This window comes from Cheilinus undulatus, linkage group 4, assembly GCF_018320785.1.
Source record: "Cheilinus undulatus linkage group 4, ASM1832078v1, whole genome shotgun sequence".
In the NCBI taxonomy this organism is placed as follows: Eukaryota; Metazoa; Chordata; class Actinopteri; order Labriformes; family Labridae; genus Cheilinus; species Cheilinus undulatus.
In genome coordinates, this window is record NC_054868.1 from 20,661,153 (window position 1) to 20,685,401 (window position 24,249).

The following is a 24,249-nucleotide window of genomic DNA, read 5'->3' on the forward strand; positions in this document are numbered from 1 at the left end:
ACAAACAGGAAAAAGAACCCTGATAAGATTGACAGTACTTCCGGGTCGGCGTATGTGCTTCCGGTTACATTACAGTACACCTTTGCCTCTTCTTAAAAATAAAAGCTTTATTTTTCCATGTTCTCTATCCCGTATTTAGTTCGTCGCCGGTCATGGTGAGTGTTTTTCTTTTCTTAGTGTCAATTTGTGTCAATAGTGTCAATGATTTCACTGTTCTCCAAGAGACCGGGAACGGGTGTTATAGTTAAATTATTAGCCGCTGAGGACTCTTGAAGTATGACTGCTCAGTCAGGACTGCGGAATATCATCAGCAGTTTCTTAATACTGAAAAGAAAAGCAGTTAAATGTTGGTTAATTCAAACAAATGCTTTGTTGCTTAAATGCTAGTCTTATAAGCATGAGCGTAGGTGAACGAAGGATTTCCCCTTAGGTACTGAAATGTAAATTATTCCACTAGCACACCATAGAGTACGGTGGCCTGGAAATGCAATACGAAAATTACAAAATCTGACACACTTTTGAAAAGCTTGAAACAAAATGACAGAGTCTGAAACATTTCTACAAAACTTGAAACAAATTTCCAAAGTCTGATACAGAATTGGAAAGTCTGAAACACTTTTACAAACGGAAACTAATTTTGAAGTCTTTAACGATACTTGCAACTTTGGGTGACTTCCAGCAAGTATGTTCACTTTTGCTTGGATACTGTTGTTTGTTAATTTGTTTAAAAAGTTCTAAAAGTGTTCTGCAAATTGGAGAATTTGTCTCAGCTCATGTGAAACTGTTTTGGGAATTTATTTTGTAAAATGCAAATTAAATATTTGATGTGTTTTTTTTTTTTTTTAAATTGTTTCATGAAACATAAAAATGTTTTGAAGTGTTTCTGATTTTGTTATTTTGTATTGAATTTATTTTAAATTTATTTTTAAAACATGAATTTGTTTCGTCATTTGTTTCAGAAGTGTTTCAGACTTTGTAATTTTTTTTATCAGACTTTGTGTAGTTGTTTAATGTTTTATAAAGGTTTTCAAGAATTAGTAATTTTTCATTGGATTTATTGTAAATTTGTTTTTAAAATGTAACTTTGTCATTTGTAAAAGGGGTTTGCTAATGTAAATTTGTGTTATGAAATGTAAAAATGTTTTGGTTAATGTGAAGTAATTGGTCTTTTCTCTACAGAACAGATCAGTGGTGCTGCGTAGGCTGACCTCCCGCATCCTGTCCTGTACCAGGGGATCATGTCTGCTCACAGGCCGGATGACATATGGTGTGCAGCCTCATTTACCAGGTCACACACCTGCCCAGCAGAACTTTAGTGGACACTTTATACCTAAAATCACAGCCCTTGTCAGGTATTCAGACTTGTCCACACAGAAATACACCATGATTTACACCCTGCCACACATAAAACTCCTTAGAGCCGTGTCCAGGCTCAAACTGCTCCAAACTGCTTTCACTCTGGTCATTCTGCCACCAGTATTAGCCCTATATCTCCACGGAGATGTCTCCCTCTTTCTTGTCAGCTACACAACCGGGATAGCACTGTTTGCTGGTGTCATGCTATACACTGCCAGTCACTTTTTCAGAAGGATTGTTGGAATGATGTACCTGGACCCATCACAGAGCACTCTCAAAGTGAGCCACCTCACCTTCTGGGGCAAGCGTAACGACATCTTCCTACCTGTGTCGGATGTAATGACCATCGCTGACACAGGGGACTCTCTAAATGAGACAATATTGAAGCTGAAGACCTACAGCAACCCACAGACATTTTATTTCTCCATCTATTATGGACGTGTTGTGGACAAGCAGGGCTTTGAGAAAGTGTTTGGAACCTTACAATAATGATCTGTGGAAAAACTACAGGCTAAGATGATATTTGTCAACAGTTAATATTATTGATTACTGAAAACAAGATTTACTGGCATCTGTCTGGCTGTCATGCCCACCAGTAAAGATGATTTGTGATTTACTCAGTTAAACTTGCTTTAACAAGCCTTAGCAGGACTGAGGCTTCAGAGTGAAATGGTAAATGTCCAAGACAGCTCTGCTAACTTATGTTTAGAAACAATGAATTAAATGTGAAAAGCTGGTAAAAAGTTTGAGGTTGTGTGACTGATATTTGTTTTATATCTTAATAAAAGATGATCCAGAGTACAGCTGGAAATATTAAGACAAGCAAGGTCCAGCAAAGGTCCTTTACTCTAAACAAAAAATGTTAAACATTTTAATCTTCCCAACACTTCACAAAAGTGTTCTGGGTAAAATCTGGATATTGAGATGGGTATAAAACCATCATACAAAAGACAAAAATGATATGTATAGTAAAAAAAATCAGATTGAAAAATGTATAATAATATTCACCATGTTTGGTGAATGAGGCCCTTTGTTCTTAACTTGAACATGGAACACAGAAAAATACAAAATATACAAACAGACTGATAAGTACAAGACCGTGAGATACCAGGGGTACATCATATCAGTAACATAACATATCATTGACACCCACCAACCACTTTATCAGGTACACCTAATCAATTGCTTGTTAACAAAAATAGCTAAACAGCCAATCACATGGCAGCAACTCAGTGCATTTAGGCATGTAGATGTGGTCAAGATGACTTGCTGAATTTCAAACTGAGCATCAGATTTGTTGCTGGTTTGAGAGGATAGAAAGGCAACAGTAATAACTACACATTACAACCAAGGTATGCAGAATACAATCTCTAAACATACAACACATCGAACCTTGAAGCAGATGGGCTACAGCAGCAGAAGACCAGACTGGGTACCCTCTCTGCTAAGAACAGGACAATGAGGCTACAGTTCACACAGGCTCACCAAAGTTGGACAATAGAAGATTGGAAAAACGTTGCCTGGTCTGATGAGTCTCGATATCAGCTGCGACATTCAGATGGTAGGGTCAGAATTTGGCATAAACAACATGAAAGCATGGATCCATCCTATCTTGTGTCAACGGTTCAGGCTGCTGGTGGTATATGGAGTGGAGGATATTTTCTAGGCATACTTTGGGCCCCTTAGCACCAATTGAGAATCGTTGAAATGCCACAGCCTTCCTGAGTATTGCTGACTATGTCCATCCTTTTATGACCACAGTGTACCTATCTTCTGATGGCTACTTCAAGCAGGACAATGTGCCATGTCACAAAGCTCAAAACTGGTTTCTTAAACATAACATTAAGTTCACTGTACTCCAGTGGCCTCCACAGTCACCAGATCTCAATTCAACATAGCACCTGGGGGATGCGGTGGAACAGGAGATTCACATCATGGATGCGCAGCCGACAGATCTGCAAAAACTGTGTGATGCTGTATTGTCAATATGGACCAAAATCTCTGAGGAATGTTTTCAACACCTTGTTGAAACTGACACAAAGAACTAAGGAAGTTCTGAAGCCAAAAGGGGGTCCAACCTAGTACTAGTAAGGTGTACCAAATAAAGTGGCCAGTAAGTGTATATTACACATATAATAAAAACAACATGATAAAATCCCATGAATTTAGATAATTTTGCTTTTCTTTTACTGCTTTGTAATGTAGTAGAAAATTACATTTCAGTGTTTTTTATTAAAACTGGAAAAATGATACAAAATATATAAAAAATTGCACTTATGGGTATGAAATTTTACATAAGGAAGGATAAGGTTGATTAAGAAAAATGTTTTCATTGCCTTAAAGGGAAAATTATTTCAGATGGGAAGAAATTCTCACACTTTAAAGAGCTCTTTACAGATCTTCTTGAGCCCCTGCTTCAGTAGTGACAGTCCTCAAGCTCTATGTTCTCCTAGTCAGCTGACTCCTGCCCTCTGGTGGCCTGAAGAGACATAGTGGTAAAATATCACTAACTCTTTATATTGTGCAGCATACAGTGCTATATACAGTCTGATTCTTTCTGAATTTTATTCATCACATTCTCTCTTTTTTCTTTAGAATTATTTATATTAGTTTTCACGCTTCCCACCGCAGGGCATATGCCTTTTTTTCTGCGCAGTACAATAGCATAACATCACATTGGCTTTTTTTCTTCTGCTTTTTCTTCTTTTACACGTGTTAACCAAAAATATTTATAATTGCAACACTTTCTGGGAGAAATGGTGTATTTTCTGGAAAAATTCCAGGGGTGCCAATACTTTTGCCCATGATTGTATATAATAAGCATAGATAGTTTAAGAATAGCATGAGTTCAAGAAACCTTTAAGTTAAATTGAAGAGCTAAATCTTCTTTATGAAGAATTTGAAGTTCATTTTTATAGTGTGCACTTTTTAAATAATTTATTAAATAATTAGTCCAGGTAATTTATGTACAGTGATTTGCAGACAGAGGTTTTCAGAGATAAAATCTTGCTAACTTTTTACCTAACATTTGTGCTTTAAGACAGTATTTGCACATAAAGCTATCTCACTCTACTCTTTCTCTATTTGAGAAAACCTGCCAGAACAAAGCTTTAAAAATGTTGCTTGGTGATTTTTTTTCTGTAAAAACTGAAATAATACAATTTTTAGATGAAATTTGTGCAGCATCACATGTTTAGAGTAAATTGTCACATGACCAGAGCTGTTTACTTCCTGGCTGCACCTGAAGAAGAGTTTAGTTTTTCAATCAAAGTTATCTATTGTGCTGCTTCTCCCGTCAGTTTCCATCACTGACATCAGTCTCACTCAGGTTTGGTCATTAGTTTACCAGGTGAGCCTGATTAAAGGGAAACTGCTAAAGTAGATTATTCCACATTATTAAGCAAGTCACAGGTTTCATGTAATATGGGGAAAAAGAAAGATCTTTCTGGAGATGAAAGTCTGAAATATTGCAGTATCTCTGAAAGGTATGAAAACACTGGATATTTCAGGAAATATTCAGAGAGATCATCTTACTGTGAAAAGATTACTGCAAACATTTCTCCTTGTGGGCAAGGGTGGCTTTACACACATCAGCAAGCCTCTGGAGGATCCTTCATTGAGAGGTTGTGGGGACTCCAGCAGCTTCAAATACCTGTTTGCTACTCATCGTGGATTTGTTCACAACTGCTTTCTTAAAATGATGAATTTGCCTTACAGAAACTTTCCTTAATACACTTTTTATCTGAACAAACCCGTCTGTGCTCTGAATCTCACACAAATCTTTTCACAGTATGAAAATCTCTCTCCACTGTCTTAAATTATTAGAATATTGTGGAAAAGTCCAATTCAAAAAGTTGTGTTGGGGGGGGGGGGTCACAGCTTTAGATACCAGATGAGGGGGCAGCTCCATGGAATAAAAGTTGTGAGTCACTGGTCCAAGTGAAGGATGTGGGAAGGGAGCCTTGGATTTAAAACCAGGCTACCTGCTTTAAGGACTCCACATGGCGTGTGCAACCTCACTGCTGGGCCAGATGGCACTCCAGATAGCGAGATTATTAAAGAAAAAAATCCCTTGATAAATTCAAATCATTTGTCTTTTTCAGGACTTTTTATGTTTTAACAATTCAGAATGATTTTGTTCTTCATAAGAAATTTCTTTGTAATTAATTTGTTTATATTATTACCAGAACAGTGATGGGAGTACTGGGCTTTCATTTTTTACATCCTCTCTCAGTGCAGGTCAAGAATATACACTGAAAGTCTCAATCTTCCACACAAGCCTTGATGTGTCAGTGGGATACATGTTTCCTGACAAAGGGTATCCACAATCCAGCTGTTGACACACTGAAGCTACAGCCCTTCTACCCCTATCAAACACCGGGTCATCCACTGGTCTCCAAACATTGTTGAATTTCACTTATTCCACCTGTTAACCTGATGTTTAGAGACTCTGAACAGACACAAAATGGCTTACTACATGAAAAGGTCAACTTATAAATATGCATTAAAACCTGTCAACTTTGTATCCTTTGGTTCTCCTGCGTTACCTGCAGAATGATATGTAGGCCTGAAGACCTGAGGAGAGTCAAACAATACAACATGGATGACAGTTTGCATCTACAGACCAACCCTAACCTTTCACTGTAAGTTAATTTTACTCTAACACATCAGTATTAACATACTCACCTCATTCAAATTTCCTTTTTAAGAAGCAAGGACAGAAAAAAAATCCTCTCAGCCCCCCCTTAATGCAGTCTTCCCAGTGCAGCAGCTTGCTGTTTATCGTTTCATTCACTTTGTCACTTGTTTGCATCTGTGTTTGAATTCCCCACTGCTAACCACATAAACTGAGCCATCCATTTCTCTATAATCTCCTCAATCAAGTTCCTGTTGTCAGTCACGAATGCTGGCTGTCTCTTTAGAACTCTGAATTTTCAACTTGATTTGTGCAACACTTGCTTCAACTAACACTTGAGCTTTTGTAAATGAGCTGCTGAATAATAAGACCCCTTAGATAATAGGTAACTGTCACGCTGTGCTCTCTGATGTCTGTGTGTTATTGCTGTAAAGAGATACAGCCCAACACTATTTTCACCCTGTTTTAGATATCTTGCCATTCATGAAAACTGAAGTTGGGTTATCATTCAGCACAGCTGAGGCTGAAATAAATAAGTGGTGTCATAAACCCCCCTCTAATGTTGGTCTTTAAACAAAACCTTGCACAAAAAGTAAGAAACTTTTTTGTAACAATGCTTCTTGGCAATAGATCATATACTGTTAGAAAGCGTGTTTATTTCCTTTTTAAATGGTGCTACATTTGTAAAGAACATGCATTTGTGGGATGAGCACCACAGCTGAGTATGTGGGTTGCAGCCATGAAAAATTTGCTTAGTCTTATCTGTCAGTACCAAACAGCTGTTTTTTTTTTTTTTTTTTTTTTTTGCTGTTAACTCGTTTTGAGCTTCTTGTACCCCCAGGTGCTGACAATCAGGTACCTGATTGGCACCTGATTGTCAGCACCTGTGAGCATGGGCCCTGATACAGTGGTCAGTAGGTACCTGCTCCGAGATATGGCATGCCACCAACAACCTCAGTGGTTTGACAGATGTTAATCAGTGCAGTGACAGGCAGGACTTATGTGAACACTGAAACTGAAATGGTGTTTGACATACTGTCATAAACACTTACTGATCCTGTGGTCACAGGTTGACTCACAAGATTAAAAGATACAACAAAACCAAACTATATATGAACTCTCCTTCTGATTCAGTGGTTACTAGTCTCCATTTCTGGAAAATTACTTTTTACCAGAGTCATAATATTGCTATGTTACATACCCCTCTTTACATAAAAATACAACATTTACATTTAAAATCACAAGTCCAAATCCAAAATAGTTGGGGCACTGTGTAAAATGTAAACAAAAACAGAATGCAATAATTAGCAAACCTCATAAAAATATTGCATACACAATAGAATGAAAAGAACAGATGTTGAAATAAGACACTTGAACATTTCATGAACAATATTAGCTTATTCTGAATTTGATGGCAGAAACACATCTCAGAAAGTAAGAACAGGGCCGTGTTTATCATTGTGTAGCATTCCCTCTTGTTTTAACAACAGTCTGTTAAGGTCTGGGATGTGAGGAGACCAGATTTGGGAGAGGAATGTTGTCCCATTCTTGTTTGATGTGGGATTCTAGCTGCTAAACTGTAGAGTATCATCTTTGCTGGATTTTCCATTTTACAATGTGCCAATTGTTTTCCACTGGTGAAAGGTTCTTCATGTGTTATTTTAATATTTTTTCAAAGGAAGAATTTTTTAGTGGTGATGGCTTATCAATTGAAAAAAAGAAAAACAACAAAACAAGCGAATGTATTTGCAACTCTTAAGAGATCTGTTGCCTCAGTCCCTGTTTGGGTGTTTGGCATTTCTGCTGTTGGGGCACCAAGGTTGTAGTACTCAAGGTCTGTATTCTCCTGGCCAGCTGGTTTCTGAGCCCTGGTGGCGTAGAGAGGTATGGTAGCAAATGAACACCAAGTGCTTTAAACAGTCTGATACATTCTGAATGTTATTGATCACATCTCTTATGTGTTCACTGTACCTTTCTGACGAAGCAGATAGCTGCTAGGAAAGATGCCAGTGTCAGCAGCAGGCCAACAAGCCTCCCGATGAACACTTTAAGAGTCAAGAAAGCAGTTATATTATAAGCACGGATAGTTTAAGAATATCATGAGTAAAACGTCTATGTAAAATTTAAGTGCAATAAATTCTTTGTCAAAATTTGAAGTTTATTTGTAGAGTGCAAATTTCATGATAAATAACTTTTAGATGTATTTTTTGTACAGTGATTTGTAGAAAGTGGTTTTCAGGATATAACCTTTCTAATTATCATAATTAATAAAACATTTTTGTTGAAAAAAGAATCTTTTCAAAGCCTTTCTCAGATTGATTCCATGGGTGGGAAATTAATTTTTACCTTGTATTAATGTTTTCAAGAATGCTATCTCACACTACCGTTGGTTACCAGCATCATTTGCTAGAGAAAACATTACTAATATTTGAAAAAAAAAAATCAGCTTGGCATAATTTCATAACTTAAAACTGGGAACAGGAAACTGATGCATGCTCTCTGGGCAACGTTTTTTCTGAGCATTTTAAATTAAAAACTTGAACAGAAATAATGCAAATGCTACTCATACCTGTCTGATTCAGCTTACTGTTATCCGCCTCGGTGTGAGAAATATTGATACTCCCTGAGGAGAGATAGTGAGAGAAAAAAACAACAACAACAATTTAGTTAAACACAGCTGTGGTTTGCCTGGTGGATGTGGTCTGCTTCCATAAACAGTAAAGGATCAACAATTTCTGAGTGAGATGTGTGCTGTATTCAGGGGGGGAAAGTTACAAATTGCATTTACAAATGTAATTTCAAATTTCAAATTACTGAAATTAAGTGTTTTTGGGGTATTTGTACTTTTTTGAGTACATTTTGCAATCAGTAATTTAGCTTCTACTTCAGCAAGTTTTAACCAGAGTACCTGTACTTTTACTTTAGTACAGAGTAGCACATAGCAAGAGAATGATTCCATGTCACAACCCAAAACAGCAAAAACCTGAGTGTCGATATCTCAGGGTAAACATTTCAGAGTTGCTTTTAACTTCATTCTGAGTGAAATAATCTTAAGTGTTTGGGTTATTTAACAGTATTGATCTACTAGTGCTAGCGTAACTCTGCATGATAGTCACTTGATCTCAGCTCCCCATCATGCCCTTGGGCAGAGTGTTCAGATGTGTTTTATATGTGTTTAGTTGTGTTTAGATGTTGCCTGTTGTACAGTGATCCCTGCTGGGGTTCTTTTGCTCATGTTTCTGGTGGATTGTTGTTTTTATTTGAGACAGATTTCCACCATGAGTGAAGTTATCCACTGAGTTAGAGTTGCAGCGGATGACTTAGATGTTCTAAGAATTATTGCAGCTTCTGTCATGTAAAATATTTAACACTTTCAAAGTTCAGTTTAACTTTATGTATTGTGAACAAATATAGACACTTTCTAAAGAGTTAACTTTATCTCTATATGAGTTAACTTATCACTGTAAATGCTGCTGTGTATTTAACTAAATTATAGAGGTGTGTGACTTAACTTGAACAAACTGGTTGGAGATCTATTCTCTTGTTGTACATGCCAATAAGGAAAGCTCCTATTTTACTGTAAAAACTCCTCAGTAGCTACTCAGTTCTTAAAGTAAACTTTAAGTTTGACACTTTTACATGGGTAGATTTATAGACCACTATGTTTACTTTTACTTAATTAAATTTTAGCCGCGGTAACTATACTTTTACTTGAGGACAATAGTTGTGTACTATTTCCACCTCTGGCTGTATTGGAGGTGGTAAGGTGAGCTGGAAAGAGCCTCCTGGGTTTTAGTTGCCAATTTGACATTTGCTGAAAGCAAAGATGGACATAACAGACTGAAAAGGAATTCTGTAAAATTCTTTAAAAATGTATTCTTTTTCGAAGCAATCATGATCATGTTCATGACCTTGGATTTTATTCCAGTAAACCTTGAGCATTTTCTGTGACGACTAAGAAGCATAAATTTTCCATCATGAATTATGTTTGAGAACTTTTCATCACTGAGTTGATATGTGCAACTCCCATTAGTTACAAATAAAATTTTCTCATTTGGCAACAAAATGCACAGCAAAGCTTAGTGAGAAAAGCACCCTGCATTTTCAGGTTTATTTAACAACTTAGCAAAGAATTCATAGAGGCAGTTGCTAGATTCAAACCTTTTCAGGGCAGTAAGATTTTATTTTGTAAATTATGTCTCTGAGATTATGGATACAAGTGACAGTTGAAATGAGTTTCCTCTGAATCATGGCTAGGCTCAGCCTTAGCGATAGGGTAAGGAGCTGAGACATTCATAGGAAGCTTGGAGTAAAGCTGCTTCTCCTACATACTCAAAGGAGTCTATTGACGTAGTTAGGGCACATGATGCCTCCTGGTCACCATCCTTAAGAGGTCTTTAGGACCCCTGGGAGAACTTACTGGAAGGGTTATAATGTATATCCTTCCTTCTGGCTTGGGAATTCCCCCCAGGAGAAGCTTTATAGTACCACTAGGGAGAAGGGCGTCTAGGTCAACTGTGATAGCCTGCTACCACTGTGACCTGGCTCCAGATAAGGATGGATGGGTGTTCCCATTTCAAGAAAAATAATGACTATAATTTGGAGTCAGCTACCTGTGATTAACTGCTGTATCTAGTTGATTTTAGCAATAAAGGGTGCTACCTGAGCAGGTGATATCCAGGCTGAATTGCGAGAACCAGGGCCTGGTGGATACATGTTCCCTCAGTGGAGCATCAGAGGAAATGATCCCCCATACATATTTTGAGGAAGAAACCTTGAGTTCAGCTGACAGAGCTAAGCCGCAATTCAGTTGTTTACACACTGATGTCGCAGACTTCAGGTCTCCATGTAGACCATCTACCGGTTTCCATTGATCCAAGAGTCTCATCTCCAGTCTACCAGCACAGTGGCTGTCTTCTGCCACCAGCCTTACATCATCAGGCTCTAAAGAGAGGGAAGAAGAAACAAGGTTCAAATTTCCTTCTTTACCATGAGCTAAAAAAAACAAAGGACCAGGTAAATTATCTTTTTTTCTTTATGAACTCCTGGCTTTTATTAGCATGATGTTCTTTTCTTTTCTCCTTTCCCCCATAAGAATAAGGAAGTTGGAAAATGTAAAGCCTCAGCCCTGTCTGGTGGGGTGAGTGCTAGCCCTGGTCAGGTCAGGGTACCTTACCCCGTCTCTGTCTCCCCTACCCTCTTGCTTGGCTCGCTCTCTTTACTTTTCTCTCTCTGTGAATTTTTTCATGTTCTCTTTGCATTTTCAAGTGTAATATTTACCTGAAATAGTCAATAGTCATGTTAGGATGGGTATCAGCATTGTGACCTTCTTGAATTGGCATGTACAGATCCTGGGTCTGTTGAAGGCGGTGGTGCTGTTTGGGATGTGGTGACCGTCCGGTAGACAGATAAGATAAAGGTTGTCTCTGTGTTTGCATGGTTAGTGGTGAGCGCTAGCATGGAGGGAGTAGGTGGCTCTGGGACACTGAAGATCCTGGAGGTGTAGTGGGGCTAACTGGCTAAAACCCTGGGGAAAACAGGTTCCCACTTGACAAATCTGGTGAAGTGCCAACTTCTTGTTGTGCATCTGTCAGCACAGTTGCGGCAGCCAATATTACGGGCTGAACTGTGTTTAGGGATCTCTTCCCTGAGCACTTATCCTTTTAGTAGGGCACAAGTATCTTTTGTTCACTTTAAACAAAAGTATTCTTCAGCTTTTTCTTTATCATTTCATGGCTTTCATTAACAGACATTATTTGTCAGTGTGACTTAGAAATGTAAAGGTTAACACTTTTACACTTCTAGCCATGCAAGGATTTATTTTACATTACATTTTTTTTTGGGGGGGGGGGATTTTTGTGCCTTTATTAGATAGAGGAGGACAGTGGATAGAGTTGGAAACAGGGTCAAGAGCAGGGGAGAGACATGCAGCAAAGGGCCTCAGGCCGGATTCGAACCCGGGCCGCCCACGCACATGGGGAGCGCCTTTAACTACTAGGCCACCTGCTTCCCTACATCACATATTTTTATTTAATCGACATTACTTTGTAGAAATCTGTTTTCAGTTTGACCTTACAGAGTTTTTTTTTTTGCAAGAAAAGCCAAATTATATTAACCATGACTGATTTATGACCCAATAAAAGGGTAAATAATTCAAGGGGGTGAATACAATTATAGGCACTGTATGTAATGGTGTAAGATAAGGATTTAGCTCACAGCTGAAGTTCAGCCTGGACGGGCCTTTTTTATTTCCTTCTTATATATTTGAAAGCTTGAAAACAGCTACATAATTATCTTTTTAGTGGCATGATCTTTTTAGTACCACTGCAACACTTAACTGACACCAAAAGGCCAATTCTAGCTGTTCTTTACCTGAGCACTGAAGTTCAACATGTGGGCAGGGTTTCCTTTCTGACTCGTGGGTGTCACAGTCCAGCAGAGACGACTCATTTCCCCAGCAGTTGAACTCTTTCCTCCACCTGGAGGGGTTGTTGCTTTCATAGAGCTCTGACTGGAAATTCAAAGGAGCCCTACAGCCGATCTCTCTACAGGCCACCTCTGCTTCCTGCCAGTCAAACCCATCTTTACAAATCGAGTACCACGACTGATTGGCTCTCACCTCTAGTCTGCCTGAACACAGAGTGCTCCCATTCACCAGCCTGACAGAGTCTGCAGAAGGGAAAGAGAGAACAGAGTGTCAAACTACAGTGCTGCACTCAGCTGTGTGAAAAAAACTTAAAGGGGACATATTGAGCGAATATCACTTTTTTAGGCTTTCTTACAAAAATATGTGCCACGGGCCTGTCCACAATTCCCTCAAGTACCAGAAAAATCCATCCATCCCCCCACCCCCCCATTTCACAACCTTTGTGTGCTAAAACAAGACATTCTCAGATTTTCCCCCATGATGTCATGTGGGGAGTTAGCACCGCCCCCAGGTTCAGTTCCCCCCCCTGCTTGGAAGAAAGTTCCACCCCTCTCTCCTAATCCTCCTCTCTGCTGGCAGCTCCATTAAGCCATTAAGCCACATCTATTTCCTGTGCAGGGTGCGGTCAGGGGCAGAGTCAGACAGCTCATTAACATTTAAAGCCACAGACATAGAAATGGCTCGTTCTGGGAAGGGCTGAAACAAAGGGGTTTTTAGACATGCAGAAATCCAATACTGGAGAGTTTTTTTTAACAACAGACTTCACAGACATGTTTTAGGGACCTCTGAGAACAATATAAACTTGTCTTAAAAGGGTAAAATATGTCCCCTTTAAGAAGTATTTGTCCATGTTTTTTTGTAATCATAATCAAATGCATGGGTTAGAAAAACAAGATCTTCGGTTTAATGTGTCTCAAATCTCATTTGTAAAATGAGGTTACCATGAAAAAACTTGTGCCTATAGCTACCAGTGGAAAAAACAAATGCCGGTTTGTCAAAATCATAATATTGACTGAAATAAGAAGAAACAAAGCTACACAAAAAAACAACTGACATTAATTTTTTTGAATAACTTAAAAAAAAACACTTCAGTCCAGTTTCAGTCAGTAAGTCCTTATATACAGTGCTTAACAAATTTATTTGACAACCTGTCTCAGAGACCATCCAGCATCATGAAGTGCTTTAATGCCCGACTTTTTCATTTTCAGTGAGCTCTCCACGTTTTACCATTTTGAACAGGAATGAGGAATTTCAAACTGAATTCACCTTTTTAAACCCGAATTTGAGCCGGCTCACTGGGCTTCTCTGAGAAGTCAGAAATGAATTAAGCATTACATTCAAGCACTAAAACTAATTTTTCTGTTTAGGAAAGCAAGTAAATAACTATAATTTGACATATTAATTAAGAAATAATAATGTGCTTTACTATTTTTTCAGTTTTTTTGTAAATCAGTAAATTTGAAAATTCATGGATAACAATAATAATGATATTTTAGCATTAAAAATATCATTTGGGTTAAAGATATTTGCAGAAACATAAGAAAATTGGTTTTAACAATTTTTACCAATGCTGTTCATTTAGGGCAGCTGTGGCATAAACCTTACTTAGGGTGGTGGTCTAATAAATTTGTTAAGCACTGTTATATATATAATAACTTTTAATCAAAACATTGACTAAAATTTGTGGAATAAAAGTTGAGAATCATTGGTAAAGGAAATGCCATGTAGGGAGCATGGTTTGAAATCAAATGCAGAATGCCGGCTTTAAGGATTGCACAAGACCATGCCAATGCTGGGCCAGCTGGTACCCCAGATGAACAGATTATTTAAAAAAAAATCAACTGATGAATTTGATAATTTGAATCTTTCTGATTTTTAATTTTGTTCTTCATGGAAGATTTCTTTGGAATTAATTCATTTTCAAAATTGTTATTACAATAGTGATAATATTTGCTTAATTTTCTCTCTCTTTATTTTCAAGATGTACTAATGCTCATGCAATTGCTGCTGCATTACCTGAGCAGGTGATGTCCAAGCTGGAAAGGGAGTACTGGGACTGCATTTTTACATCCTCTCTCAGTGCAGATGCAGACTGAACACTAGAAGCCTTGACCTTCCACACAAGCCTTGATGTGTACTTTTGCTGAATTTTGGCTGACAAAGCGGATCCACAATCCAGCTTTTGACACACTGACGCTGCGGTCTTCAAGTTCCAGCCAAATTTTGGGTCATCCACTGGTCTCCAAACATTGTTGAATTTCATTTGCAGTTGTCCAGCACAGCGGCTGGCTCCACCTGTTAACCTGATGTTTAGAGACTCTGAACAGAAACAAACTGGTTTACTACATGATAAAGTCAACTTAAATATACACTGAAACCTGTCAACTTTGTATCTTTTTGTTCTCCTGCGTTACCTGCAGAATGATCTATGCCGGCCTGAAGACCTGAGGAAAGTCAAATAACAGAACATGGATGACAGTTTGCATCTACAGACCAACTCTAACCTTTCACTGTAAGTTTATTTTACTCTAACACATCAGTATTAACATCTTCACCTCATTTAAATGTAATTTCTGAGAAGCAAAGACAGAAAAAAATCCCCTAGCCATCCCTTAATGCAGTCTTACCAGAGCTCCACAGCAACATGACTGCTGTTAGTATGTGTTTCATGTCGACGGAGTTTATCGTTTCACTCACTCTGTCACTTGTTTGCATCTGTGTTTGAATTCCCCACTGCTAACCACATAAACTGAGCCATCCGTTTCTTTATAATCTCCTCACTCAAGTTCCTGTTGTCAGCTTTCTGTAGATCTGATTTCAACCTGATTGTGAAATACTTGCTTCAACCAAAACTTGAGTTTTTCTAAAAGAGTTGCTGAATAATAACAGAACACCATTTTACTCTACATTTAGATGAGATTTTAAACTCCATGTTCAATTCACTTCAGGCTAGAAAATGAATTACTGACACTCTTGTGCTCTCTGGTGTTTGTGTGTTATTGCTATAAAAAAAATACAGGCCAATAGAAACTTTATTTTCATGCTGTTTCAGATGTCTTGCTTGGGTTATCATTCAGCTCAGCTTTCAGGGAAGGCCTTGCACATTCCAGCAAGATGATGATAAACCACATACGTAATATGTGATTTTAAATGAACTATTCCAAGTCTTAATGATACTCATATTAGTGTTGTAGTGCTTGAGAATGGTCTTGGTCTTAAAGGGGACATGCTTTACCTTTTTAATACAAGTTTATATTGGTCCCAGAGGTCCCCAAAACATGCTTGTGAAGTTTATTGTTGAAAAAACACTCCAGTATTGGATTTTTGCATGTCTAAAAACCCCTTATGTTACAGCCCTTCTCAGAACGAGCCGTTTCTGTGTCTGTGGCTTAAATGGTAATTAGCTGTCTGACTCTGCTCCTGACCACACCCCTCTGAGGAAATGGATGCAGCACTCCTTTTGTTACAGACACTTTTATCCAAAGTTAAGGACTTGACTGGGATTTGAATCATCAATCTCCCAGACTTATAGTCAGCAGGGTAACCCACTGAGCTATCCAGCATCTCAGCTGGTAGCTGAAAGGATCAGTAGAGCGGGGCAGAACTTTCCTCCAAGTGGGGGAGGGCCAACCAAACCTGGGGATGGGTACTTACGCCCCTTGGGAGGTCACTAGGTGTAAAATCTGAGAACGGCTTGTTCAGCATATATTTTCTAAAAGGTGGAGAAAGAGAGGGGGAGAGGAAATGGATTTTTCTGGTACTTGAGGGGATTGTGGACAGGCCAGGGGCACATACTTGTGTTAGAAAAGCCTGAAAAAGTGATTTTTGCATAATATGTCCCCTTTAAGAAACTCCACTGACTTGTTCTTAAGATATTGTGCTCACAACAATGTACGGACATCCTGAAAACATAACGCCGCTGGCAGTGGCTGTCACTGAGACAGGACAATGCTACTGATTTGTAAAGGAGGAGTTTGACAATAGATCAGAAAAACATTTCTGTTAACACAAATGCAAAACACTTAGTATGTCCTCATTCTTCCAGACACAAAAAGTACTTACACAATTGAAGAGTTTGAATTGACTATCTTGACCTTTTTATTTAGCATCTTATCAAAATTGTCCACAACATGTAGACACAATTGTACACCAGTGTTTTTGTCATACGATTGCATTCAAGTTCTGTTAAAAGTACTTGATAGAAAATAATGCATTTAAAGTTTTCTGGTGAAAAATTTCCTTTTCCTCCTCTGCGTATTCTGAGATTTATGTCAACTTTTATGTTGCACTTTCATTATTTTGATTATCTGTCTTGATATTCTTAGCGGCCTGGATGGAATAAAGTTTCTCCACGGTAAAATAAATAAGGAAATGAGGCAACAAAATATGTCAACTGAGGTATGAAAGGCAATGTATAGATGAGGAAATGCCTTCACTGTTTTGCATAAAACAGCCCTTAAAATGTTTTGAGCTTTTTTCAGAAAGTCATGATGAAAACATTACATATGGTAGGATGCTTCTCTGCTGATAGATTAAGAGTCACAGAGCTAAAAAAGGTACCAGGCGGTGAAACCAGCGAGGATGGCAACCCAGGCAGCCAGAGCTACCTGGCAAGGCGGATGTTTGAGAAGCATCACGGCTAACTGGCAAGCATAGGTGGGATTCCCACTGGCAGCTGTTGAGATGAGGAGACAGAGGAGATGGGGGGAGGGAAGGCAGAAAAAAAAGACAGCCATCATTAAGACAAGCCTTATTAAGGATTAAATTATGTTATTTTTGCATGCTTTTATACTTTGTATGTGGTTTAGGTGGCCACCTTGCCCATTCTACTTCCTTTTACTGTTCTATTTGAATAATTTTGACCAGGGCTGTCAAACAATTAAAGTTTTCAATCACAATTAATCAATTTATATTGGTAAACACAGTTAATTATTTCCTTTTTTAGCAAATTTTTAATTTTTACCAATTTTGCATTTAAAACTGTCTTTGTGTCATTTTGGATTTTTCTACCATCTTAAACTAAGGATATTTGGTTTCCTCTTTGGATGCAGGACTGAACATTATAACATTATAACAGGGAACAGTAATAAGGTAAAAGTTTGATAACACCAGGTGCAGATAAGTTTTGACTTGTCCTCTGAGCTGTCAGTGAGATTTTAAAGTGAATGAAACATTAAGAATCAGAAGTGGACTTATTTTACATCACTGTGGCTTCAGAAAGATGCTGCAGTGGCTTAACAGAAATGTGCTAGAAGGAGCAATAAGCATGCCATCAATTGCAATTAAAAAAAATTGTGTACTAATTATGGACCTTAATTAATCACAATTAATGCGATTCATCTCAACATACTACTGACAAGTAGTCCATCAACCTACTTAAAAAATATCACATAATTCCTCTAAAGTTACATTATTTCTAAAACAACCATAACACTGTTTTCACACCATTTAAACTATCTCTTGATCTTCCATTATATATGCTGACATATTCATCCATAAGGTTTTATATTACTCTAACATTTTAAACTTCTTTTAAAATCACTTATTCATAATTAAATTGTACATTTGACATCTCTGTATAAAGGCACAGATGCTCTAAGTGCATGCACATTGCTAACTTGACTGGTTTCCTGTAATAATGAGTAATGTCTGGTTTTCTTCTCAACGTCTTTATCTTATCTTATAACACTGGTTTTCCCATGATGACAAGTTAATTATAGAGCTCTCTAGAAAACAACTGAAATTCACCTGTTTCTACTGAGAACCAGTGTTATTATCTTGAGATGACAACATCTTTTTGGAAAAAAAAGGAAATTTACACAATATCATGGTGAAACGTGATAAAATCTGTTGTATGGATAACTGACAGCATAGGTTTTCCATAAAAAGGTCTACAATACAGCATTTACTTTATGTGTTCACATGTTTCTTTTCTGTGTATGTCAGAGTTACACTGAAGACTATCTTTTCTTCATTTACTTTATAAACAGGAATCTGTGAGACAATTTTAGGTCTTATTCTTACCCATTTTTGCTGCATAGTAGGGACATTTGTTAATATCACCACCCTCCATGATCTCTGCATGACTGTGTCCCAAACCTGCCTCTTGGACCTCATCTTTGATGGTCTTTCCAATCTCTTCAAGCTCTGTGAACACCTGTTTTAGGCATAAGGTAAGATTTTTGACATATCTTTTCTCTCACCAAACAACATGCCTTTTGATAACTCCTTCTGAAGTATACATTACAATTTTTACAATCTTTATGAGCATCTTTCGCTCCAATTCAACAGCTTATCCTCTCTGTATTCTCACCATCATGTTGAATCCAAAGGCCCGGTTAGACTCATCCACAGTCCTCTGTTTGGCGTCAGCATCCATTTCCAGCTCGTTCATCCTGCTTCTGTAAAGCTGTTTGAAGCCTTTGTGACTGTGGATCCCTTCAAACTGGTAGAAGTTCAGGCCCTCGCCTGTGGAGGGGAGCTTTAAAGCCCTCTGGGCCACTTTCTTCAGGATCTGTCCACCTGAGAGGTCACCCATGTAGCGGGTGTAGGAGTGGGCAACCAGCAGACCTGGGTCCTGTGCTCCCACTTCATGGATGCGGTCCACATATGGCTTGGTGCCTGCAGAGAGACTGACCTTTGAAGAAGAACACATCATTATAGCCAGACAAAACTTCAAGTCAGATAAATTTCTTAATTGATGTATGCGATGATTTGTCATGCTGTCATCCAAAAGTGCTGGCTTACAAAAGCTTCTCAGACTGTGCTCTAGTTATGGTGTGCAGTGTCATATTAAATATAGCAGCAAAAACAGTGTCAAACTCATTGTTAAAGCAAAAGATTATAAAAAGCAGCAATTTCTGTCTTTCTTTATCTCTGATCAGGCTCTTTAAGTTAAGTATCGGGGCACATCAGGATGGACTTGAGTGATGATGATGTTTATCATTAAAGCTGAAATTGCATGCACAATCTGATATGCTGGCACGCACATTTCATTTTTTTACAGATAATTTTAAAATAGCTCTTTAGAACTTAGTATGCTCCACTCTATCCTCATCATTTGTGGTGCGACTACAGTAAAGCAAAACTGAAAGAGCTATGATGCATTTAGAATTTTTCTTAAATTATCAAGATGGACAAGTGCTTGTACCATGTTCACCAATAATGTCTACACATTTGTGTACTGAAAAATTTAAGTGTTGATTCACTGATCAGAAACTGAAATCGTAATGCTGTTTACACAGCAGCAGGTCTCCTTGTGTTCTACTTCCTGAAAATTTGTGTTCTGCAATGTTTTCTGCTGACCTGGCTCTCCCAGTCTTCACCATAGAAATACTCGAGGTCGCGGGCCAGGGCCTCACGCCGGTGCAGCTCTGTGGGAAAGTAAATTGGAGCAATAAAGGGATGGTCCTTATTCCTCTCGATCTCTTCCTCCATGGCTGAGTAGACAAAGTACAGAGCTGCTGTGCCCCTCTGGAAACAGAAGCAGAAATACAAGAAGTGAGACATAAAAATAAAGCAGATACTGTGATGTCTTGTATAACATTTTTATCAGTCAAAAAAATTAATTTGATAGGGGACCTTGCCTTTGGCGGAAAGATTATTAAAAAAAGATCAATATTTTGTGACTAATAATAAACTAAATTTAGTTCAGTGTAGTGTTTAGAGCAGTTAATGCTGGAATAACACATATGCAAACCAAGAAGGAATTACCAGAGTCTGTTTCAAAGAAAATGTATCTCATTATTACTAATAATGGTTTTGTAATTACTTACTGTTGCACCATATTTGTGGCATAAATGCAAAGTAAAGAAAATTTACTGTCATTTTTTTCGACCCTTCTATGCTACAACTAAGGCCCAACCATAGACATGGTTGTACAGCTCACAGCTCACAAAAATAAAAAAATCCACAATCTCAAAATATTAGAATATCAAAAAACACCAGTCCAAAATAAGAATTTATAATACAGCAATGTTGACCTTCTAGAAAATTACGCTCATTTATGCGCTCAGTAATTGGTTGGAGCCCCTTTTACCCAAATGACTGCATCTTTGTGACATGGCATGTGCCAGTCAGTCTGTGACACTGCTTGGTTGCCCAGGCTGCTCTGATAGCGGCCTGGGCTCGTCTGTATTGTTGAGTCTGGCATCTCTCTTCTTCTTTACATTTCTCCAGAGATTCTCTAGGGGTTCAGGTCAGGCAAGTTGTCTAGCCAATCAAGCACAGAAATATCTTGTTCAGCAAACCAGTTTCACTGTGGACAAGCACCAAGTCCTGCTGGAAAAAGAAATCAATATCTCCATAAAGCTTCTTAGCAGATGGAAGCATGAAGTTCTCTAAAATCCCCTGGTAGGTGGCTGACAGTGTTGATTCTGGACTTGATAAAGCAGATCAACGGCAGCAGATGACATGGCCCCTTAAACCATCACTAACTATGCAAACTGAACACATTGGACTTCAGGCACCTTGGATTCTTTGCTTCTCTGATGTTCCTCTTGACTCCGAGACCTTAGTTTTCCAAATTAAATTGGAAATTTACTTTTGCCTGAAAACAGGGCTTTGGACCTGCGTGCTTGATCCAGTTCTTGTTCTCCTTAACCCTCGTGAGAAGCTTATGATGATGTCTGTGGTTCAGGACTGACTTGGCACTAAAAAAACCACACTTGGTGTGGTGGAGGGTGTCTTCTGGACAATAGTGTGAACTGAACTGGATTGAAAGAATAAAGGCTCAGAAAACCTTTGCAAATTGGACTTTTCAACAATATTCTAATATCTTGAGATAATGGATTTTTTATTTTTGTGAGCTGAAGGCCTTAGCCATCTAGATTAAAACAAAAAATCTTGTTTCACTTTGTATAAGATGAATATAGAATATATGGAAATGTAACTTTCTAGAGTAAATCACAGGGGGAAAAAGAACTTTGACCTGATATTCAAATTTTTTGAGATGCACATATAAAAAGGCAAAAAGTAAAGTATTTTGCTGATTCTCTCTTTTTTTAAATTAATGGAAAGTATTGGGGTTCACAATTGTTATCATTGCCTTGGTTAAGAGTGAGACCATGTTTAACTAACCATAAAGGGCCCAGCCATACAGGGGCCCTCATTGGTGGCTTGGCTACAACTTAATCTGTTGACAGATATTTTGCAAACATCACTACTTGTTGGACACATTATGCTTAATGTTGATAATTAATGGTTTTCATAAAAACCTTGAAGAGCTCCTTTTTGATGCGGCCTCTGAGGAAATCTTTCACAAATGCGCAGTTCTCTGCTCTGTCGTGGGACTCCTTGGTTCCCTCGGCTAACATCTCGGACAGGTCGGTCGGCCTTGGTGAGGAAAAGAAGATAAATGGCACTTTTAGCATTCTGCTGTTCCTACAATTTGCTAACTACAGAGCAAATTGATAAAACATATTTATATATATTGTCTCCGTACTTAAGAAATTCATCATCTTCATCATCCAGCACAATCCTGGCTCCTCCTTTTGATACACCATTGGATATGAGCTCTGAAGTCTCTTTGGTTTCCATTTCGAAGGTGCCCTAATGAGTATTACCTTAAGACAAGACTGTAATGTAAGAGTAACAGAAGAGAAGAAAAGCTGAAACTTTTAACACCAGCAATACAATTTTAAAAATTCTCTAAGATATACAAAGAAAACTAATCCTTGGTCATTTTTAGAAGTCACACACTGTATCTCAGTAAAGGGCATTTTGGGGGTATTAACTCTCCAGCTGTTAAATAGGCCATTCATGAATCTTGTTTACTGGAAAATCTATACTATTCTGGTAACAATTCGTATGTACTGTTTATGTATTAGCCTACATGTGAGAGAAATATCACCCTTACCCATGCACAAGTCAAAGACAGGAGATGACATTTAGGTGAGTTACAAGACTGACATTGAACGTAGCCTGTTTAGTAATAAAAGAGTAGCTACAGAAACGCAGAAAATCCCTGACACCACACAGTCTCAAAGAAAAGCACTCATTTCTTGTCATGTCCGCATATACGGATGGCAAAAACAGCAAATTTACCTTGTTAAAACACTGTCTTCGTAGCCCTAAGCAAGGCAGCCGGACAGACCGTAGAGGTGGAGCGGTTCCTCTGACAATAAGCCAATCGGTGTTTGCCTTGCAGAGAAGAGAAATGCCGATTGGCTAGACCTACAGCTTCTAAACCAATCAGACGTGTCATAACACTAAGGAGGCGGGCCCGATCTGAAGCACGTGTTGTTGTATATAAGCGCGTAAAAGTATGCTGGGAAATGAAGTTCTCCCTACGAGAGTGTCAGAGAAACCGCTAGAAATAAGAAAACACTTCGATTAAATCTTATACCAGAACAAATGGCTTCTTACATGGCAAACTAGGAGAAGGAATACTAACACATTTTACGATAACTCTCTTCTATTTCAGGAATTGACCTGAATTGTTGAGGTCGCCACCTTAGAAGGCAACTCTCCTAACTAAAATGTCTCTAATCAATGATTTAGTTGTCATGAACTCTTCCTAAACGAAGAGTGGTTTAAAAAAGCACATTAAATGTTCACAGTTCCTCTTACAAAACTGCATGGAGCTCTATTTGGTATTATTGTTGTAGTACACACTTAAGACCAGCAGATGTCACCAGACTCCATATAATAGCCTACACGTAAAAATGCATCAAGTGGTCCTATACTTCAACATAGCATCTGAAAAGACAGCTTAATATACCGACTGTCTTCAGGATGGATTTTTGCAGATTTTCCAGCCTACTGTCTTGCTTCCTTCACTGATGGACCATTATGATATTATGTGCTGTAACAACTTAAATATATCCTTTATACCATGCAAGTACCCCTTACAAAACTATTACCACTCAAGTATTTGTTGTAAACCCCTAGTTAGGTCACTGCAGTCTTTGCTTTCATTGTTCCTTTTGTCTAATGTCAGGCACACAAAATACAAACATGTATGCCCCTCTGGCATTAGATGACAACACAGTAACTGCTTGCTGTTTACATGACAGTTTGTTTCACCTACTTATACACCTACTCAACCTGAATTTTTAAGCTGACAGCGGTTAAACTAGGTATTATTTGTGTAATGGCAGTCACACCCTGAATAAAGACCACCCTCAGTTCACCTTTTCCATCCTAAAAGAACACTTGAGCACACGAACAAAGGAACAAAGATCCCAGATTGGATATTTTCCTCTGCAAAACCTCCATGTATTGAAAGGGAATCTGGCAGCTCTGAGAGCTTCTTTCATGTATTGAAGGGCCCTGGAGAGCCTAGCTCCGCTGTAGGAAAACCCCACTTGTACTTGTTGGTGTCCTGCTACAAAACGTCCAGCTACACAGACCCACCTCTGTTTGTTTTTGTCATTGTTAATAACCGAGACAAGCTTCCTATGATCAACAATATTGCATTGACCTCGACTCCATTGCAACCGGAGTGATTTTGCTTTTATATTCAATACAATTTCCTGTGTTTATTAGGATTTTGGCTGCTTTCTCTGACTCATGAGTAGTTAACAATATATAGGAAGGTGCATGTAGCTTTTAAAAACTGATGTGCAATATTCCTAAGTATGCCTAGCCACTTGTTTTTGACCTGGAGGGATTTATCATGCTGCTACTGTGATAGCATCATGTGTGTCTCACTCCCTTGAAGTGCTATATTGAGCCTATTGCTCCCTAGGGTTTACATGACGCTGCTATGATCTACTGTCCAGCTATGCCAGATCCTGGTAATCACACATTTGTCATACTGGTACTTTGTTCCCCAACATTGTTTACAACATTCCTGATTGTTTTTGGCACAATATTTTAGATCTTTATT

At 38.3% G+C, this 24,249-nt stretch overlaps 3 protein-coding genes and 1 long non-coding RNA gene across 6 annotated transcripts; 1 reads left to right on the forward strand and 3 right to left on the reverse strand.

The window, feature by feature from the left end:
- The first annotated feature begins 35 nt into the window (after positions 1–35).
- Positions 36–2,097, forward strand: tmem186 (transmembrane protein 186). The gene is made up of 2 exons (XM_041785883.1): positions 36–155; positions 1,180–2,097. The coding sequence occupies exons 1-2, from the start codon at positions 153–155 to the stop codon at positions 1,843–1,845; spliced, it is 669 nt and encodes a 222-aa protein (XP_041641817.1). The 5' UTR covers positions 36–152; the 3' UTR covers positions 1,846–2,097.
- A 5,026-nt stretch (positions 2,098–7,123) lies between these two features.
- Positions 7,124–8,617, reverse strand: LOC121507956. The gene is made up of 3 exons (XR_005991772.1): positions 8,562–8,617; positions 7,964–8,037; positions 7,124–7,860 (listed from the first exon to the last, which is right to left on the reverse strand). It is a non-coding gene; the product is annotated as an uncharacterized LOC121507956 (long non-coding RNA).
- Positions 8,618–9,723: 1,106 nt separating this feature from the next.
- On the reverse strand, positions 9,724–15,089 carry LOC121508961 (scavenger receptor cysteine-rich type 1 protein M130-like). The gene is made up of 6 exons (XM_041786105.1): positions 15,047–15,089; positions 14,834–14,863; positions 14,436–14,738; positions 12,365–12,661; positions 10,655–10,936; positions 9,724–9,806 (listed from the first exon to the last, which is right to left on the reverse strand). Exons 1-6 carry the CDS (start codon positions 15,087–15,089, stop codon positions 9,724–9,726), a joined length of 1,038 nt encoding a protein of 345 aa, XP_041642039.1.
- A 1,410-nt stretch (positions 15,090–16,499) lies between these two features.
- On the reverse strand, positions 16,500–22,545 carry hmox2a (heme oxygenase 2a). Of its 3 annotated transcripts, none has more exons than XM_041784383.1 (7): positions 22,464–22,545; positions 21,862–21,994; positions 21,635–21,752; positions 19,725–19,892; positions 18,733–19,056; positions 18,444–18,576; positions 16,500–17,094 (listed from the first exon to the last, which is right to left on the reverse strand). In XM_041784383.1, the coding sequence occupies exons 2-7, from the start codon at positions 21,954–21,956 to the stop codon at positions 16,967–16,969; spliced, it is 966 nt and encodes a 321-aa protein (XP_041640317.1). In that variant the 5' UTR covers positions 21,957–21,994; positions 22,464–22,545; the 3' UTR covers positions 16,500–16,966. The 3 variants fall into 3 exon arrangements, with proteins under 3 accessions (XP_041640317.1, XP_041640318.1, XP_041640316.1); XM_041784384.1 differs by having other exon boundaries at positions 21,862–21,982; positions 22,464–22,518; XM_041784382.1 differs by lacking the exon at positions 22,464–22,545 and adding an exon at positions 22,276–22,379.
- Between the last annotated feature and the right edge of the window lie 1,704 nt (positions 22,546–24,249).